A 12,898-nucleotide genomic window follows, 5' to 3' on the forward strand; every position below is an offset into this window, starting at 1 on the left:
CCGGTTGGCCCTTTGGCCCTTTTTTGTCCAATGGGGCTCACGAGCCCTTTGGCTTGGCCCTCGGTAGTAGACGGTTTCGGACTATTTTTGGCTCTCTAGATCATTCGGTTGGAGATGGCCTAAAGTTCCTCCATGTTTGAAGAATTGTATTGTATTTTTGAGGTGTTTTGTAATGGTAGGGTTATGATGTTCTTACAGCATTGTAGTCTCGTAAGTTATTCTAAGATACGTTTAATATGTTTGTCGTATGTACTTTTTTACTATTTCTAATGAATTTTGTTCTCTAAAAGAAATAAGTAAGCAAATGAAAAAACCCTACATGCTACAATTGCTTTTTCGTTGTAAGAGGGATAAATAAGAAATCATTTTATTGTTTATTTTACTTGGCACGACAGGAGTGATCGAAGTGCTTTTCGTGATATTTTGTGTACAGCCAATTCTACTCCTGTTGAGCCGGTTCCCTAGTACACAGTTGGATTTGAGGATGTCGAATGCAAAAGGTCCTGGGATCGAAACTGACAGAGAGAATGGACTTGTCTAGTTTGGAAACTCCTCTGAGATCCTCTTAGCATGGCCAACTTTGAGACGACAGAAAGTCTATGAAGAATCCCCTTAGTATTTTTATATTCTAAAATATGAGGTATTCTAAACTACGTTTGTTAAAATAAAATTCTACTCCTGTTGAACATTTCATACTTGTGATAGGGTTATTGCTATTATTGGATCAGCCTTTTCATCAGATTTTACTAGCTTAGGTACCCTGAGCACACTGTACAGCACAATAGCAGCAATGGCTCCAAGAATAGGGGCTGCAATATAAACCCAAATGTTCTTACAAACTCCGGTAACGAAAGCCGGTCTAAAACTCCTTGTAGGATTCTTGGAAGCTCCAGTGATTGGCCTGCAAAATCCAATACATAAGAAAAGGGCATTTCTCATGTTTAAGAGTGACGATACATACAATGCAAGTGGTAATAAACAGGATTTTTAGATTACTAGTGAGGAGTTGATTACCCAGCAATCATGATATTCACCACTAATGCACCACCTATTGCAATACCAGAGAGAATTTTGGCCCTAATTTTATCAGTCAAGCATAGGGTTAGTGCTTTGTCAACGAAAAAACAATTTAACACTCTTTTTTTAGCCTTCGGCACTACACATACTCAGTTTCGACATAGACGGCTAACCGAACCGAGAAATAGACTGAGAAAAGTAAAGGATAATACCACTCTGTTATGAGTGACAACACCACAAATGGTGAACATCAGTATAAACGTGATAACGAATTCCCAAGTGAGGGCTTGCAGGTAAGTTGTTGGATCAAAGAATTGAGTCATGGTTGATTGAATACTGTCTTGATCGTTAAACAACAGCTTGAGAGTCAAGCTTGCTAATGTTGCACCAGACAATTGTGACATCACACACATAGGTACCTATAGCACAACAATATTTACGAAGCATTTTTTAGCAAGTTGTAATTGAAAATGTTTATAAAGACACTTGAAAAGTAGTATTTCTTTAATTTTATGTTTTAATTAATTTATATTCAGTTTGTAGAGTTTTTGTCATGATGCTTTCAAAAAACGACTTTGACACTCATAATTTAGCTTTCGTGACTCCAAATTAATGCTTTTATTGTTTTTTACACTCATGCTGAACTGAAAGTGAAAATCACTACCCATGTTTTGTGATGGATCATCTATCTATTTTATAAAGAGAAGAGCCCTTGTCAACTTTTTTTCCCATTTTTTCCAATTTTGCTCTTACTTTTCAATACACAATATTGACGTGAAGAGGGCAAAATAGTAATTTTGTACCTTTTGAAAAAATGACAATCATATCCCTATTTTTTCTATTTTACCTTCACTTTTGATACACAATATTTAAATAAAGAGGACAAAAAACAGTAATTATGTAATATTAAGATAAATTGTTTACAGATACAAAATGTGTGCTCTCTGCTAGTTTCTATTAAAAAAACTAATCTAGTTCACTAGCTAAAAGACTCTTTTGAAAAACCAAACCAAATTTTGAAACTATACGCTATGTAAAGATAGGATACGAGAATTCAACCCCATCTTAGTTCTTTTTTTCATTACAAGTAATATTCTACACTAATCTACATTAAAAGAATAAGAAGAGCTTCAACCTGAAACACAGTGGGTGAAAAGTCCTTAACCATCATGGAACCCACATCACTTGCCCCATCTTAGTCTTTTTAAATCTAAATAAGCCAATTTTCCATTTTATAGGAGAATAAAGGTTATTAAACTTTTATAACTTTATGTAAAGAAGTTATTTCAATGAAGAAGCCCTCAAAAAATTCCTTGTAACAAATATAGGAAGGTGTGCAATTGTGTCTCACACGTTTGACTGGAAATCTGCGGCCAGCAGCCAAGGCAATAGTAACTGCAGGATTGAAATGTACGCCGGAGACATGCCCAACTGCATATCCTGCGGCCATAAAAACAAGACCCCATGCGATTGCTATTCCCACGATTGAAAGGGGTTGTATTTCGTTGACGAGAGCAGGCCCACAGCCTATAAATATAAGAATGTATGTGCCCACAAGCTCCGCTATCATCTATTCACATAAGCAAAGACATCGATCGCATGTATATAGTAAAAAACGAATAAATTAATTAAACTCTTGATGAGTAGATGATCATAACATTTAGTTATCGCCATGCCGCCAAAGGCTGTTTAGTCTACTAAAACAAAGCTCAAGAACGAAAGGTGTTGAACATAAAAAGTTGCTATCATGTAAACACTAGTAGAAAAAACAGCCTTCGTCGCACAAGACGTACTTACGCGACGGCAAAAAAACTTTGTCGCGCAAAATAGAAAGGATAGGGGAAAAAAAATTTGCGCGACAAAATCGCGCAAGAATACTTAGCGTGATGAATGCTTGTTGTCGTCGCGTAAAGTCAGCAAGAAAACACGGGGTAATTTGTTTGGCGACAACGAAAATGGGGCATTTGCACGACCAATGATTCGTCGCGCAAGTTCCTGTCAGTTTTGACCATTTACTGTAGGTGAATCAGAGGAATCAATACTGCATTTAATATAGATGTTTTCACGACAAAGCCTTCGTCGCGCAAAGGTCCTAACCTTCCTATAAATATGCGCTTCTGCTATCCTTATTCTTCACAATTATGTTCTTCTTATTCTTCACAATTATGTTCGTGCTGGGATGGCGGATAAAAACAAGGATGAGAGTGTGAGCGATGCCAACCCGCATGATTTGAGGGAACAGTTTGAGTTTGTACATGCGATTGCTATAGCCATGAGGAATAATTGTCCCACTGCTGAGTGGCGTTCTTGGGAAGATGTGCCCAGGAATGTAAAGAAGGTTGTAATGGATGACCTATTAGTAAGTATATTGTTGATGGATCAATAATTAAGCTTGTGAAATTTTTAGTTATATGTTGGAATTAATTATTTGCATATATGTGTAACAGTGTAAGTATACTCTTGACGATGAGACGAACGAATAGTTGATGAAGTTGATGGATGATGTGTTGGAGGGAGGTTACAATCGGTGGCGTTATGAAGTCTTGCGGAATGGACCAGGACCAACCGAATAGTAGTTTTAAATTTATGTTTTGTATGACAATATTTAAATTTAAGGTTTTTGTTTATAAGTTATGTATTTGGACTTAATTAGGTTTCAATTCCTGTTGGGTTTTTTTTATTGAGATCTAATGTAAGCACCATATCCTTGGTTTATATGTGTTTTTAATCTTCAATGAATATCGTACTTATGCTAAAAATAATTGTCTGGATTAAAGCATTAATTGTTTATAGAATAAATATTTAAGGTATTAATTATTTATAGAATAATATTTCAGGTATTAATTATTTATAGAATAAGTATTTAAAGTATTAATTATTTTTAGAATCTATATTTAAGGTATTAAATATTTTCTGAATATTTGTTTGTAAATATAAAGTTCACATAAACATAGAATTATAAAGTTTACGTAAACATAGATATCTATGTTTACGTAAACTTTATAATTACAATCATTTCATTCGTTGCGCAATATTTTGTGCAACACTGCTTTTATTGCGTAAGATAGCTTTGCTCGACGAACATCATATGTTTGTCGCGTAAAGCACGGTCAAACTGCATACAAACCTTCCTATTTATTGCACATTTATGACACATTTTGTGCGATGAATATGGAGGTTTGCGCAACGAATGGGTTTGTCGCGCAAAGGTGTCCTAGTGTTATATAAACACAGTTTCAGAATCCTAGTTTTCAAAAAAAATTTGTTTCAAAAAGAATGGCTGATTCTGGAGAAGGTTCTAGGAAAAAGAAACTTGTAGTGCGATTAAAAAGGTATCAACAGAAGCAAGTGTTGTACTTTGGAGGCAAAAATATGGCTGAGGCGTACGCCAAATTTGTGTATGACATTGGGAATTTGGTGCGGAGGGATTGTTCTACCGAGTTTGAGTCTTGGAAAAAAAATCCTTAAGGAGTTGAAGAAGTACATGCATGCCTCCCATTGCGAGACGCGTTTTGGGAACTTACTGGCTCTGAATCCCATAAGAACTCCGAAGTTAAGTGAGTTTGGGCGAGAACAGTCCTAGGATGGGTGCCCCTCTGGGAAGTTCTCGTGCTGAAACCCAAGAACAAATCCGTAAGGGCATGGCCCAAAGCGGACAAATCTTACTATGCAGACTAGGATGTGACATCCATACTGGGGGAGTTATCGGTAAGTTTGTAGTAAATAATGAATAATTATTTTTGTTAAAACGTAATATTTTTTAAATTACTAATTTATTGTTATTAGCATTAATATAGGTTCATTGGGATGTTGATGAAACCGATGAGAAGCAACGGATATTTGTGGATTGGCTTTTCAAGCAGAGCAATGAAGGTTTGATGTGTTGCGAGCGAGTGAGGATTGAATTTGAGGAGGGTTGTTTTTTTTTTTTTTTTTTTTTAATAAAAAGATTTTGTGGACTTTATATTTAATTTAATTAATTAATTTATGTTATGTAGATGAGCATTAATATTTACATTAATTATAATTTCTATTTGGGATAGTAAATTAGTTTTGTTAATTAATTTAATGTTTAATTAGGTTTGAGTTTTTAATTTATAATAAAATAAAAATTTACAATACATACAAATAAAACATAAAAACATAAAAAAAAAATTAAAAATATGCATTGTGCGACGATACATGTTTTCGTCGCGCAATTTGTTGAAAATAATAAATTGTAAAGTAAAGGAAATAAAATAAAAAAATGGTAAACTTGCGCGACAAATGTTTCTTTTTTTGTCGCGCAAATAACATTTATGCGACGAAGACCATGTTTGTCGCTCAAAGGATATTTGCGCAACGAAGACCTTGTTCTTTGCAAAAAATCATTCGTCCAAAAGTAAACTTTTGAATCTGGATTCAGCCATGTGCAGAGGCAAACTACAAAAAAAATTGCAGATTGTGCCTCTACACTCATCCCTTTGATTTTGCTCAATTCGACATCCATCATTTCCATTTTCTCTCAATTTCATACTCTAATAATCCCTCCATCTTCTTCTCTAGGTTGATCGAGCTATCTTGGTGTGTCTGATAAGCGTTTTTTGTCGTTAGGGTAAAAGTATTAATGTAAATTCATACTAATGCCATTAATTTCGTTATTTATAGGGATATTGTGTGTGATTAGAGATTGGTGGTGAATGATTGAGAAGGTATTTTATTCGTTTTATTTTTTAAAAATATAAAATTAATTAAATTATGTTGAACTTAGTTTGTTATGTTTATATTGTATTATGAAATTATATTTATATTATGTTGTTAAAGTTGTACGTGACGTACAAATATGTGTTGTGATGTACAGAGTTAATTGAAAGTAACTTCGTACTTGTTTTTTATTTTTAGTAAAACTTAGTTTCCCATTCGAGGATTAGTTGGATTTCGCACATGGATGTGAAAGCATGATTGCGGTCCAATTAATTCTTGAATTGTCCCATTATTTGGATAATTTGGGAATGCATAGTTATGATGCGTAGTTTATGGTTGAAGGATTAGGTTTCGGTTGTGGAGATTTTGGTGTCATCTTTATACGTTATTCGGGTGGTACATGGGTATTTTATATCTACATCGTACACCTAAAGAACTGTATCGAGATGCTGCCGAAATTCATCCACAATCTAATCTGATGTAGCCATAAATTACGTGACATGACTGTGCATTCCCTAATGGGATAGGGCCTTTACCGGAGGCATAAGGTGACATTATCATTTTGTATGAAGTTGTTGTGATTGCTATATTATTATTGTGGTTCCAAGAATTATGGACAAGACATGGATATAGAACCCGAATAGATGCGCGAACGAATACTTGGGTGGAATCGAGGATTTTATTGACTTTGCATGGAAAGAGTTCAATTGAACGTTCCCCAAATTTGCTACTGATCCCCAACAATGTTAGATTGGGACTTGCCACTAACGGATTCAATCCGTTCAGGGTTCTAAATCAACATCACAGCACTTGGCCGATTTTCGTATTCTCATATAATTTTTCGCCTTTGGAAATGCATCAAAAAAGAATACATGATGATGACTCTTTTGATAACTGAGGATCCTAGTAGGTCAATCGATGTTTACTTAAGGCCGTTAGTTGATGAGCTAAAGGATTTATGGACAAACGGTGTGCGCACGTACGATAAGTCCAATGGGAAGATGTTCACTTTGCGGGCAACAGTTATGTGGACTGTGAACGATTTTCCCACATATGCAATAGTTTCTGGGTGGAGCATTAAGGGTTATATGGCATGCCCTATATGCAAGGATGATGTAACATCTGGTTGGCACGCCAGAAAAGTTTGTTACCTTGGTCATCAGAGATGGTTGCCATGGGACCACAAGTGGTGAGAAAAGGATAAAGAGTTTGACGGGAACACAAAGCATGGCCTCAGACCTAGAGAATGGTCTGATGATCAAAATTTGGAAGAGCTTAACCGTTTGGATTTTGCTTCGTTCGGGAAAACAGTGAGTCGAACTAGACCTTCTACACATATGAACTGGAAACACAAGCCTATGTTTTTTATGCTCTCGTATTGGTCGAAACTAAAATTGAGACACAACCTCGACGTTATGCATGTTGAGAAAAATGTCTTTGACACATTGGTGGGCACGATTGTAGATATCGAGGGCAAGACAAAGGACACGATCAAAGCTTGTCTTGATTTGGAAAGAATGGGCATACGGAGGGGTTTATAGATGAATAGGGACAGTGATAAAGCTAGAAGGGATCTTGTGTTTTTTTCCATGAAATCGAATGACAAAAAAGAGTTTTTAAAGTTTGTATCATTTGTAAAGTTTCCCGATGGGCATGCTTCTAATATCGTGCATTGCGTGAATGTTGATGGGGGTAAATTTCCTGTAGGTATTCGACACCTATTGCCGGAAGATGTAGTGAAACCAATCATGTTATTGTCCACATTTTTTTCCCAACTGACGGCAAGAATGTTACGAAAGACAGACATTAATCAGTTGCGCCATGACATTGTCCAAGTCCTATGCAATTTTGAGATGATATTCCCTCTGGCCTTCTTCACAAGTATAATCCACGTGATGGTTCATTTGCCCGAAGAGGCCTTGCTTGCTGGTCCTATCAACTATCGCTGGATGTATCCAATAGAAAGGTATATAATCTTCATCATTTGTTTATGCATCATTAGCCATGCTTACTAATTTATATCGTTTTATTTTGGCAGACTTCTTGGGAAGCTGAAAAAAAGTGTACGCAATAGGGCGAAGCCCGAATAATCAATTATAGAGGCTTGGGTTCAATATGAGTCGCTTACTTTTTGTGGAATGTGTTTAAAAGATGTGGAGACGACTTTCAATCATTCTCAGCGCAATAATGATGAGGGTATGAGAAAGGAGAAACTTTCTGTTTTTGCCCAAAACGCACAACCCTTTGGAGATTATGTACAAGGCGAGTCGTTTTCCAAAAATGACATGAAGGTAGCGCATTGGTTCTTACTGAACAATTGTGACGAGATAATGACATACTTAGATGAGCATGAAGAGATGATGAAGCGAGAACATCCATCACATTTGTATGTCATTAAACACCGAGAATTGTTTTCACAATGGTTTCTCGAATATGTAAGTTACAAGTATTTTGTATTTGTGATATATATATTGTAGTATTTAATTTTCTCAAACTAAATATTTTACTGCTTTGTTTTTCTTTCTTTTGAAAAAAAATTTTAAAAAAAAAAAAAAAGCATCCAAAACCTGCATTTTCTCAAATTTTCTTAGCAGAAAAGAAGTATCGGATTCAGGGCCACTAGTACAGAAGTCAACACCAATACATTACCTAGTCGGAAAATGCGCAAATGATTTGATGGGGGATAAAGAAAGCTATATACCACCACGAAATATGAAAAGCTTAAAGCTATGAGAGTAACAAAGCGTAAAGTATTGGTCATGAATTTCTTATGTTTATCTATTTTAAAAGATTATTATATGTATAGAAGATGATATGTAATAACTTAAGATTAGAGATGCTGCATCCCTTTACAATTCCTACTTTTTCTTCGGGACTGAGGACCTTATAACTGCTAAAGGCGCATATTTTAAAAATGTCATTTTACATTCTTCTTTATAAAAAAAATAAAAAATAAAAAATAAATCTTGTGATTTTATAAATTGAAGTGCAGGGTGATTTTTTTTAAATACATACGATATTATCTATACTTGGGAAGTAGATGAGTAGGTTAAGTCTCACAATGAGGTAGCCATAATAATTTAATTCGATTTCTCCTTTGCAAAGAATTGAAGCTAAGACCTCTCACTTACAAGCGAAAATAAATACTATTAAACTATAGTATTAAGTGGCAATGCAGAAGAAAGCTGTAAACAAATCAAATTTACTAAAGGATAACTAGACTGTAAACTTATTTATTTTTATTTAAATAAAGAATTATACTATTTGCACACATATTTTAACCTTCTACACACTTTTATTAATTTTATATTATTAATCTTCTTTAATTTTATTCGATTCAGGGATTAAAATTTGAGAAAAGTATGTGATGGCGCTACCCTAAATAAATAGTAAAACAGAGCGCAAATGCAGACTACAAAATTCACGAGGAGTATAATTATTTGTAGTCTTTCTGGCACTAATATGACACCCTTTATCTCTTTGTGATTAGGTAAAGACACATACACCTATGGATTTCTGAGACTCGGTCAAGATCATCAGGCTATGAGATTATTGGCTTTCAGGCCTCAGCCGATAGTCACAGACATTTGCGGTTACTATGGCTGTCAATGTGGCCAATTAGAACAGAATTACTTGTCAGCATCTCAAAGTGGATCAAATCTTTAATTGTTAGCTAGTTCTATATTCATATCATTGATTTGTGGTTAATTTGCTCCCAAAAAAAGTTTACGAGACCACGTGCCTTCTAAGGATTACCTGATTAACCAAGTTAAATCTATTTCTTTATAACAAAATAAACTTAATTCTGTCACATCCTGATCCGGGCCCCCATCACAATCCGGGCTCAACTCCACCATAGCACTATATTGTCCGCTTTGGGCCCCTACCACACCCTCACGGTTTTGTTTCTAGGAACTCACACGAGAACTTCCTAATGGGTCACCCATCCTGGGATTGCTCTCGCGCACTACTCGCTTAACTTTGAAGTTCCTACGGAATCCGAAACCAGTGAGCTCCCAAAAGGCCTCGTGCTAGGTAGAGATGGGAATATACGTATAAGACTTACAGGATCCACTCCCCTGGGCAATGGGGATGTTATAATCCATCTCCCTTAGGGGCTCGACGTCCTCATTGGCACACATTCGGTCAAGGATTGGCTCTGATACCAAATTGTCACATCCCCGCCCTGGCCCCCATCACAATCCAGGCTCGACTCCACCATAGCACTATATTGTCTGCTTTGGGCCCCTACCACACCCTCACGGTTTTATTTCTGAGAACTCACACGAGAACTTCCCAATGGGTCACCCATCCTGGGATTACTCTCGCGCACTACTCGCTTAACTTTGGAGTTCCTACGGAACCCGAAGCCAGTGAGCTCCCAAAAGGCTTCGTGCTAGGTAAATATGGGAATATACATATAAGGCTTACAGGATCCACTCCCCTGGGCGATGTAGGTTGTTACAATCCACCCCCTTAGGGCCCCGACATCCTCATCGGCACACATTCGGCCAAGGATTGGCTCTGATACCAAATTGTCACATCCCGACCCTAGCCCCCACCATAACTCGGGCTCGACTCCACCGTAGCACGATATTGTCCACTTTGGGCCCGTACCACACCCTCACGGTTTTGTTTCTGGGAACTCACACGAGAACTTCCCAATGGGTCACCCATCCTGGGATTGCTCTCGCGCGCTACTTGCTTAACTTCGGAGTTCCTACGGAACCCGAAGCCAATGAGCTCCCAAAAGGCCTTGTGCTAGGTAGAGATGGGAATATATATACAAGGCTTGCAGGATCCACTCCCCTGGACAATGTGGGATGTTACAAATTCTCCCTCTCCCTCCACCAGAATTATAATGATCCAACTCCAACCAAAGCAAGAGCTGCTATTGGTTTGGTTCGATTGTGGTTTGAGCTTTTGTAAACCAGCTTAATTTAGACGGGAATGACCACTTAGACCATCTCTAAAGGAAATATCAAATTATAAGAGTCAAATTACAATTGATGGTTGATGTGGCAATCTGAAGCCTTATGTCAAATTTTGTACTTCTTCAACCAAATTGTCAAATATTATTTTATTATTTAAATAGAGCTTTAAATGATTGTAATTATTAAAAAAAATGTTGAAAAAAAAAATTTTATTGGTTGAAATGTTAGCGGAATAAGTGACCCACTATTAAAATGAATTAAAAATAAATTTGACATTAAATCACTAAGCCTTCAAATCCAGTCAGCAAATAACATTTCGGTTGGAGAGACTTTTGGTGTCAAATATGTACAGTGGCATTCCACCTAGGATTTTGACATTTCTTTTGAAGATGCTCTTACATATTTATTGTCATTTGATTTTATTTTACATGTATAGTGCTCCAATTGGCTATTAATTAACTAGATAAAGATGTTAATTTGAAGTTTATGAGTGTTTTTTGTTCGCCATGCTTAACACCCTATTAATTACCATTAAATTAGTTTAAATTTCGAGATTTGTGTAGTTAATAGATTAAATAAAGGGGTTTTTTAACTTTAATCCTTCAAGAAGATTGAAATTTAAAATAAACATGGTGTTCGATTACATATTGATTATAATCCCTTGATATGTCCTTAATTCAAAATAATTAATTTGCATTGTATTTAATGTCTCCCATGAAATATTTTAATTTATTAATATACAAATTTTAATTTATTTTTTGACCAAAAAAGAGTTTTTTAATTTATTAATTTTATTTAACATTCTTCAAATTTGAAAGACTCAATTAATGTACCTAAATGTTAATACCGAAATGTATTATATTGAACTAATGTATATAATGTTAGTACCGAAATGTATGTACCGAAATATATGCACCAAAATGTATTATATTAATTTAATGTATCTAAATGTGTGTACCGAAATGTATGCACCGAAATGTTAGTACCAAAATGTATTATATTGAATTAATGTACCTAAATGTTTGTATCGAAATGTATGTACAGAACTATGTGTACTTAAATCTATGCACCGAAATGTATTATAATGAATTTAATGTACCTAAATAAAGAGGACAAAGTACATCGAAATATATTGTATAACAAAAATTAGTTTATCTAAATGTTTACAACAAAATATATTATGATAAATGAAATGAAAATTATAATTATAATGAAATAAAATTAGAACATTAAAAATTAAGAAGAAAAAGAGAAATAATTAAAAAAATCAAAATATAATTAATAAATGAGGTTATTAATGTATCAAGGGATTAAAATTAGATTTTGATCTTACTCATAATTTTAATCTAAAAGTCATCTTTGCCAATGATTAAAATGAAGTTTTCTATTAAATAAAACTCATTCAACGGTAATCAATCGGGTGGTAAGCATCACCCCATCACCTTAGGTGGTTAAAAATATTTCCAAAGTTTGGTGTAACTTAAAAACATACTATCTTCAAGTTGTAACTACATTTTTTAGAACAACAATCAATTTCATTGATAACCACGCGGGCAATTACAAGATTTGAAGTTAATAAATCTTTAGACACTCAAGAATGTCAAAGCTTCTTCTAGCCACCAGAAGGTCTCGAAGTAACAATAAATCTCAGATCTTGATGTGATATAGCACACAAACTTAAACCTTTTTTTATGTAGTTGTAGTATGAATAAGTATGGATCGTTATAGGCCGGGGATTAGAAGAGATGCTAATCTCTCAATTTTAAACTTTAAAACACTAAACTAGACTCAAAAATAGAAAACTAGACTCTAATGACTTAAAACAAACTACAATGACTCAAAACAGCACAAAACAAGCAAATTGACTCAAAACAGAAACTAAGGGTGACTTTGGACGAATTCTAACTTAACTTGACTCAAAACATTAATGAAAATAGATTTAAACAAGTCCTAGCTAAGTAAACACAAAATATTAAAGGGGGGAATTGGTTTTGACGAATTTAAAACTTGAACAAACAAATTACAGAAACTAAATAAAGGATACAAAATTGGAGTGAATTGATGGGTGATAAGCTGGCTAGAGGGTCCTTCTCCACACATGACACATATGCATACAAATCGATTTCCAATTATTATTCCTATAAACCATGAATGACAATGCCCCAAATTAATTATGAACTGCACAAATTAACTCTCAGATTTCCCTAACTTCATTAAATTGGACTTAGCGACGCAATCAAATTATTCTTATCAAGTTCCCTATA

At 35.0% G+C, this 12,898-nt stretch overlaps 1 protein-coding gene across 1 annotated transcript; it reads right to left on the minus strand.

The window, feature by feature from the left end:
• Positions 1 to 690: 690 nt before the first annotated feature.
• Positions 691 to 2,587, minus strand: LOC103927185 (nodulin-26-like). The gene is made up of 4 exons (XM_048581807.1): positions 2,369 to 2,587; positions 1,253 to 1,436; positions 1,015 to 1,108; positions 691 to 901 (listed from the first exon to the last, which is right to left on the minus strand). Exons 1-4 carry the CDS (start codon positions 2,585 to 2,587, stop codon positions 691 to 693), a joined length of 708 nt encoding a protein of 235 aa, XP_048437764.1.
• Positions 2,588 to 12,898: the final 10,311 nt, after the last annotated feature.

This window comes from the organism of the source record quoted next, unplaced genomic scaffold, assembly GCF_019419815.1.
Source record: "Pyrus x bretschneideri cultivar Hongxiangsu unplaced genomic scaffold, Pyrus_bretschneideri_v1 Contig17, whole genome shotgun sequence".
In the NCBI taxonomy this organism is placed as follows: domain Eukaryota; kingdom Viridiplantae; phylum Streptophyta; class Magnoliopsida; order Rosales; family Rosaceae; genus Pyrus; species Pyrus x bretschneideri.